Raw genomic sequence first — 8370 nt, forward strand, 5'->3', positions numbered from 1 at the left:
TTTTTTTTTTTTTTAAGACTTTATTTGAGAGAGAGAGCTTGAGCATGCATGCATGTGAGTAAAGGGGAGAGGGGCAGAGTGAGAGGAAGAAGCAGACTCCCACTGAACAGGGAACCCCAGGCATCCCAGGACCCCAGGATTATGACCTGAGCTGAAGGCAGATCCTTAACTGATTGAGCCACCCAGGTGCCCCTTAAGGATGTCTTTTTAACTCAAAATTGAATTCCTTGGAAACTGTGGGTTTTCACAAGGTGTATAGGTATTTAAAGATCTTAAATAGGAGGTTTTGTTTGTTTTTAGCATGGGCTTTGAGACTGGAGTTAATGCTCATTGTGTCCCTCAGAAAGTCAGAGGCATAGGGGCGCCTGGGTGGCACAGTGGGTTAAAGCCTCTGCCTTCGGCTCAGGTCATGATCTCAGGGTCCTGGGATCGAGCCCCGCATCGGGCTCTCTGCTCAGCGGGAGCCTGCTTCCTCCTCTCTCTCTCTCTGCCTGCCTCTCCACCTACTTGTGATCTCTGCCTATCAAATAAATAAATAAAATCTAAAAAAAAAAAAAAAAAAAGAAAGTCAGAGGCGTAGAGTTTAAAATGGCAGCATTGTGGGCAGTCTAGGCCAGTCTCTAAATTTTTCCATGTTTGTGTCTATAACTACATGATTTGGACATCCTGATACCACAGAGAGTGCTATCCTTCCTGACATGGAGACCTCTGTGAGATTGAGGTCTGGAATAACTGCTGTTTAGTCAGTAAATCTCAAGTCATTCTCCCAGATTTTTCCTTTTCTTTTCATAGTATCTTATCTTTTTAGAAAATGTTATGTTCTATTATTGCTGTATAGTAAATAACATAAATATTTAGTGGTAGAAAACCATAGCTTTTTATTTCTCTAATGACTTTTTGTGTTAGGAATTTGAGAAGTCTGTTCTTACTTAGGGCTCTCTCATATAGTTTTTGTCAGATGTCATATGGGTCTTCAGTCATCTCAAGGTTGCACTTGCCTGGACATCTACAGTAACGCACTCACGTGGCTGGTAGTTGATGCTGTCTGTTGGAGCTCAGCAGAAGCTGTCAACTAGAGCACTTACATGCAGCTTGTCCATTATAGTGGCCTCAAGATAGACTTTTTACATGGCAGCTGATTTTCTCCAGAGTAAGCATCTCAAGAGAATCAGGCAGAAACTTTTCACACTTTTGAAGGGCTCTTCAGACCTATTCTTGGAAATTATATAGTATCAGTTCTGTTTTTTGTGTTTGAGGCAGTCACAAGCCTACCCAAACTCAAGTGGAGGTGACAGACCCCCATCTCTTCATGAGATGAGTGCTAAAGAACTTGTGTGCAGTATTTTTAAACTGCCTCATTGTTCCTAAAGTATACCTTACAGATAAGAAAATGCATAGACTCCTGTTAAGTTCATTGAATTTTGACAATTGCACAGACCCATGCATCTACCACCTGAAATAAGGATAGAGCATGTTTTCACTTTATAAGGTTGCCTTGTGCCCTTTTTAAGTCAGTCCTTACTCAGTTCCCTCCACCCATAGTTAGCAACTATCTGAATTCCATTAGTTCTATTCTATTAGATGAGTTTTCTAGTGTGTGTGTGTTTCCACTCAACATAAAGTTTTGAGATTCTTCTATATTATTGCATATATTAGTTGTATGTTATTTTTTATTGCTGAGTCACATTTCATTATAGGAACATACCAGCATATGTTACCTTACCTATTGTTGGATATTTTGGGTTTTGTCCAGTTTATGACTATTACCAATTGGGATGATATCAACATTCTTGTATACATCTTCAAATGGTATCAGGGTATCTTTGGGAGCGATATTATATTACTATTCAAACCCACAGTATTTCTAAAGTATTTCTGTGCCCAAAGACCTTTGATATAATTTACCTCTCTAGATGATAAAGATTTGCTACCAAGCTCTTTGGGATGAATTCTTCCCTTCTTGAATCCTGATACAAGATTGATTTGAATATGTAAAGAAAAGACCGTGGGACTAATAAAGGGTTGATTTAAACAAAAACTAACGATGTCAACTACAGATTGAAAATCTGAATCTGTTATACATAGAAAAATCTCCCATGTATGCACTAGATTAATGGAGGTACTTGGGGGGAACTTAGGTCAAAATAAACTGACAAATTATGAAACATATGTGATAATGATAATAAACAAGACATTTATTTTTCATACTTATTTGGGGGGAAAGGAGAAAAGTCAGTTTGCCCTACCCAATGATGGTCTTTCTGAAAGAGTCTCCATTCATTCCATAGCATTGGATAGGTTGCTTGATCTGAGTTTTTTTTTTTTTTTAAACTTTTAATTCATAAAGAGAACTTCCTTTGAAGAGGGTGGTCAAAGGGTGAGTCTTTGTGAGCAGCTTCGCTGGTGCACAGCCAGACTCCCTCTCTGAGTGAAGCTTTTCCCACACTGGCCACACAGATAGGGTGTCTCTCCTGTGTGGATTTTGCCATGCAGGATACAATTGCCCCTGGTGTGGAAACTCTTCCTGCACTGGGTGCAGGCATAGGGTTTCAGGCCTGTGTGGACTCTGATGTGAACAATTAAGCTTCCTTTCTGACTGAAGGCTTTTCCACACTGATCACATCTATAGGGCTTTTCTCCACTGTGCACTCTTCTATGAACAGCAAGGTTACTTTGATTCCTGAAGCTTCTCTGACAGATAGCACACTCATAGGGTTTCTGTCCAGTATGAAGTCTTTCATGAACAGCCAGACTACCTCGTTGACTAAAGCTTTTCCCACACTCCTTGCACTGATAGGGCTTCTCTCCTGTGTGTATTCGCTGATGTGTAACAAGATTGCCTTTGGCCCTAAAGCTTTTTCCACAATGGGTACACTCAAAGGGCTTTTGACCAGTGTGGATTCTCTCATGCAAGGTTAGACTGCCTTTTTGCCTGAAGGATTTTCCACATTCCTGACACTCATAGACCCTCTGTCTCACTCCAGGTGAATCTTCCTGTAGTGTCTTAGAATCTGGGGATTTTTGTTCCAGCTTCTCTCTTCTGAAAGAATTCTGGAAATCCCAGCTTGAGGATCCTGTGGCCTCAGAGTGATCATATTTGTGGTGGGCTTCTGTCATCACATCTGGTAAAATGAGAGGGAAGTCATGTAAGATGCACCAATATGCTGAGTGAGAAGAATAGGGAAAAAAGAAACAATGCTTTGAATGCTTATTATGTGCCAGACATTACACTGTGAACTTTGCATAGATAATTTAATCATGAAAACCCTATGAAACCTTATCCTACAGATAAGGAAATGAGAGCACAGGGAGGTTGTCACAGATCTTGCAGTTAGCTAAGTGTAGAGTTGGGATTCAAACACAGGCATGCTCCACAGAAGTATACTGTCTCTAAATTTAGTTTAATTTAGCCTCCCAAAGAACCTGTAAGGTAGACATGATTATCTCCTTTTTATAGACAAGAATATAGGCTCAGAAAATGAACAAAACTATATAAGATCAAATAGAGTCCCATAACCAAGTTTTCTCTGACTCCAAGATGGGTATGGATCCAGATTGTGCAGGACCTAAAACTTTAAGATTCTGGAGGCACTCCATTAAGAAAAAGTATAATATAAAAGTAGGTAGAGAGTTCTGAGAGACCAATACGTGAGAAATCATCTCTGTACCAATCTATTTTCCTGACAGTGGAGTAAGCTCCAGGACATCAGAAAATATGTACCAGAATCTTTGGAACATTACATCTACTATCTCTAGTCCCAGTAACCCTGCAAGGTAGAGTTTACTGTCCCTTTTTACAGATGAAGAGCCTGGAGCTCAAGGAAGTTAAACAATTTGCCTGATACCACAGATCAAGCTAGGACAATTATAGAATCTGATCCAAGGAACTTTCCCCTTTAATATTCATGCTATTTCAGTCTACTAAGCTATGGTGGAACTGAAATCAATTTTGGTTTGGAAGTTATTCTCAGACACTTCCTATGCATGCTGACAGTGTTTTCCATAGTGCCCTGCATCTGAGCCTGCTACTGCACTTTAATTATGGGTCCATTAATCACTATTAACAGTTTTCTTGGAGTCATCCTAGGAAAATTTTCTCTTGCCTTACTCTTATTCAACGATTGTGCCCTGATGTTAAGCTACTCGTTCATTTTCTCAGAGACTACCTCAAAACTACTCCATATCAAGATCATTCTCTTGCTCTGTTTCTAATGCTATTTCTAATTCTAGCTTGCAAACTTTCCCTGTAACCCCCAGGAATGGTGAACTCCTCCAAAGGAATGTCTCCTCTGCTTCCTCAGCCTACTGATCAGTGCTTGAGTACAGGGATACTAAATATTGTGATTTAAGGGCATCTCAGTGATCAACCGACTCACTCACTGAAAAATGCTACATTCTGCGCATATCTTCCATGACAATCCAGCAGGGTAGCTGTTGGAAATCCAAACATGTCCACGCCTGCTGTATGACTTTAATTACCACCTCTTCATATGATCCTTCCATGGGCTATTCTTGAACACCTGAGGAGGAAAAAACAAACAGACAAAAAACATAAAAAGAAAAACAGGAAAAGGCAAGAGAATTGATAAGTGAGAAGGATAAATTTGGGGTTTGAGTAAATGGAAGAAATCTGGATTGCCTGATGTAATCTTAGCCACCTATAATGTAACCCAAAGTTGGTCTAAAGGTACCATGACCACATATAAATGAGTCAAGATGGAAACGTGAGGTGGGAAGCACAGAACACATATATCTCTTCCTGCCAATCCCAAGATAATGGGTCACTCCTGTTTGTACTTTAGCTATGGCATGTGATTGGGATCTCCCGCTTCCTTCCCCCACCTAACCACTTGCTCTTTTATACTTCAAGCCTCCAAAGGAATTCAGAATTTAAAAAAAAACATTTCAGCCGTCATGATTCATTCTATGATGAAAATGGCTCCAGGTCTCCCCTCCAGTTCCCCCCAGGTTATAAGGACAAGAGATCTCATGTCTACCTTTTAACAATATTTAGGAGGGTCCAGATCCAGAACCACCCCTCTCCTATTCTTCAGGATATGAGAATACCAATTCTAAGTGTAAGTACTTGCCAATTCTAGGAAAAGAAGGACCTTCTTCAGACTCCCAAAACCAAGCCCAAGGCCCTCCAACTAGGATAAGTAACCTGTCCAAAGTCATACAGTCAGTAAGGAGTCCAGGGTGGGCAAAGGATCAAATTCAAGACTTTTGAGAGTCTATGCCCTTAAACTAGACAATTAAGAGCTGGTGAGAATTTTTATAAACTGGAACAGAATGTAACAATGCTTGATAGGACTTTACCACTCTTCGAGATTGTAGGAATCCTCTTGTTCCACACTCTTTCTCCCCTCCCTCTCCCCATTTTTGAGTATTTTCTTCTTACTTTAGGATCCTAATTACTAAATTCGTACACTTTATGCAGTGGTTCAGTGCATAATCTTTATTCCCCTCCAATATGTTTCATCAAAATGCAGGCCTCCTGTTTTAATGAAATAGCGGTGTGATGCTACAGTGGTTTTGTTAACCTGAACATCTGGTCTTGACAACTGTACGTTCTGCCACATTTGTTCTGACTGGAGAGGCATTTTAAACTTGTATTTGGAGCTGTCACCTCCAATCTGGAGTAGAGGCTACAAAGGAATCCTCTATGATATCCTTATCTATGATATCCTTTGATACTGCCAGGATGCTACAGGAAGTTCATTTGTTCAAGGTGCTACTGCTTAACAACTGCACATCCATCAGGAGTCCCTGGAAAGTGCACGAAACCTAAACCCTGCCTAAGGTCAGACTCTGTCTCTGGGGAATCCAGCAAATAGTTTGGTCAGAACAAGTGGGTAGAATTTACAACTCTGCTTCTCCGCATGCTACGAGATCTTCCAACAAGTAACAACTCAGCTGCATCTCAGGAACTGCCTTGGTTAATAAATGGGGATTGTTTTATTTTTCTCCTTAGGTCACAAATCTGAGGAAATAATTTCCTGAAAAATTTGAAGTGGCTTTATTAATAGAAAATTGCTTTTCCTATCAAAGGCTATTTATCCTTTGGAAAAACTCAGAATAAGGCCAGGAGATAACTTGGTTTCTTGCCTTGAATCTCCCCTACCCCTATACAGCCTTGGGCAAGTAACCAAACAGCCCTGGCTCTATTTCCTCTCTAACTAAATAGGTTAACAATACTGTCATATCAGGTAGCTCTCAGGGGAATAAAAACCAAATGTGAAGAATCTCTGATGGCACCTACAGATTGAATGCCTAAAGTGGAGAGCCCTCAAAGGGGGTAAGCTTTGCTGTCTTTGGAACCTCTTGGGCCATAGTCTCAGGTTTAGGAGATGAGGGTGGGGGTGATTATTTTCTCTACACATCTGAATCCATTTTGTTCTTCCTCCCATTCTCCACCTTAATAAGGCTGTCCTCTCTCCCATTCGCCCTCCCTAGACAGAGCAGCCCCCAGCCCCAACGTTTTGTGAAATCCTCTCTGCAGGCCCCAGGCACACCTGCCTGTGGCCTCCCCCTCCCGCTTCTCCAGGGTGCGGGGCCTTCACACATGCTCTATCCTGCGGAGCGGTGGTCGGAGGGGCCCCTTCTCCCCCGGTACACTCTCCCCTCCCGCCGCAGGCGCCCCCGGGCCCGCCCTGCGTGCTGGACCTCAGCATCCCGCTCTCCAGTCCGGCTGGACCCTTCTCTGCGGGCCGCACGCCTCTCCCCTCGCGGGTGGCCTCCCTCGGGGATCAGGCCGGCCAGGCCTGCTCTAGGGCAGCGGGGGCCGAAGAGGGCCCGGGGGCGGCGGCCTGCCCACGCGGCCCCGCCTAGCCGGGCTCACTGACCCGGCCGGCGGCCTCACTCACCGCAGCGGCGCGCGCCCGCAGACAGACAAAGGCCGGCGCCGAGCCCACAGCAGCGCCGGCGCGAGCGGACCGAACTACAACTCCCAAGAGGCTGCGCGAGAGCCCGCCCGCCGGGTCCTGGGCCTTGGCTGGCCTGGCTTCTTGGAGCACTGTGGGAAACGTAGTTCCGTGGCGCGCCCTGCTACTCGGACTCTGAGGGTCCCGACCGGGCGGGGCTCTTGGTCGGATCCCCTTTGTGCTGTAGGAAGAGGCGTTCTGTCCACCGTCGTAGTCCGGGGAGTGAGGGAGCCATGCAGCCGCTCAGATTAGGCCTGGAATAACCGCGTAGTAAAGCCGACCGGTGGGCCAGGAAATCCGGAATCCAGGGTTCTTGAGGATTTCATGGAAGGAAACAAAATCTTGCGGGAGAAAAGCCTTGGGTACATTGGGGTTATGTGTTGAGCTGCTGCTTGAGCAAAGACTGGTCTGTAGTTCAGGCTCTGAAGCTAGGAGCAAATCTGTCAAGTAGAGCCTGTGGGTTAGTAATTTGACATAGCTGGAGACTTTAAAGGGTCTGAGAGGAGGATACTTTCGTCTGGTGTAGAGCTATTCCTTTCAGATCTTTTTAGCAAGATACTTGTCTTCAATTTGCAAGTGGGTGGCTCCACCACTGACTATCTGTGAGATAAAGGTTCTCTGAAAGTGCCCCAAGCCTCCCTCAAACACACTTTTCTAGGATCTTGCCCTCTTCCCAAGAGGGAATTTGGATAGGCAAGAATGGCTTTAAAATTCCTGATGACTCAGGTTGCTGTTGCCTGGGACTCCTCTTTAGAATCACCTTTGCTCTCCTTTTTCCTGGAACTCTCTTGCTCGTTGTACTTTTCTCTTCAGGCTCCCTGCTCCGGAGCTTCCACTAGCGGACTGGTTTGGCCTCTTGAAAGGAGGGCTTCATAAAGCAAACTTTCTATTGCTATGTCCTTGTCCTTTACCCCATAGCCACCAGTTAAGCAAAACAAAACAGAAAAATTAATTTCACAGAGTATACAAAGTGTAAGTAATAAGTTGGTTCTTAAATGTTAGTCATTACTATTACTAATAAAATATCATTACTCAAGTTCAATTGAATCTATGTGCTGAGCCCATTTTAAGTGCCAGGTACTGTGCTGAGTGATGGGGACATAAATGTGAACAAGGCACACTCCCTTCTCTTGGGAGGGGAGCTGAAAGTCTAGCTGAGAAACAAACACACCACCTTTCTTAAAATCTGTGCCAGTGGCTTCTCCACAGAGAGGTCCATGAGTGTGCAGTGGAAACTGCTCTGATGCCCCCCATCGCCACCCACAAAAGCCCCTCAGCACCAATGCAGATCTCCCTGTGGTGCATCCTTCTGTCATTCATTCCAGAGTCAGGGAGAGAAAGGGGTAGGTCACCAGGGGATGGGGCACAATCACTGTTCCGTTTTTCTTTCCTTGCTGAACAGCCAGATACTTTTACTTTTTCAAAGCTCAGGAAGCACACAGCAAAG

The 8370-nt window shown here is 43.9% G+C and overlaps 1 protein-coding gene across 4 annotated transcripts; it reads right to left on the bottom strand.

Annotated features, from left to right (window-relative positions):
- Nucleotides 1–2171: 2171 nt before the first annotated feature.
- On the bottom strand, nucleotides 2172–6968 carry ZNF32 (zinc finger protein 32). 4 transcript variants are annotated; one of them, XM_013054775.1, is made up of 3 exons: nucleotides 6867–6968; nucleotides 4381–4520; nucleotides 2172–3122 (listed from the first exon to the last, which is right to left on the bottom strand). In XM_013054775.1, the coding sequence occupies exons 2-3, from the start codon at nucleotides 4448–4450 to the stop codon at nucleotides 2371–2373; spliced, it is 822 nt and encodes a 273-aa protein (XP_012910229.1). In that variant the 5' UTR covers nucleotides 4451–4520; nucleotides 6867–6968; the 3' UTR covers nucleotides 2172–2370. The 4 variants fall into 4 exon arrangements, with proteins under 4 accessions (XP_012910229.1, XP_004749778.1, XP_004749779.1 ...); XM_004749721.2 differs by having other exon boundaries at nucleotides 2172–3164; XM_004749722.3 differs by lacking the exon at nucleotides 6867–6968 and adding an exon at nucleotides 6667–6857 and having other exon boundaries at nucleotides 2172–3164.
- Nucleotides 6969–8370: the final 1402 nt, after the last annotated feature.

This window comes from Mustela putorius, unplaced genomic scaffold (genome assembly GCF_011764305.1).
Source record: "Mustela putorius furo isolate JIRA1106 unplaced genomic scaffold, ASM1176430v1.1 tig00003909_pilon_pilon_pilon, whole genome shotgun sequence".
Classification (NCBI taxonomy): Eukaryota; Metazoa; Chordata; class Mammalia; order Carnivora; family Mustelidae; genus Mustela; species Mustela putorius.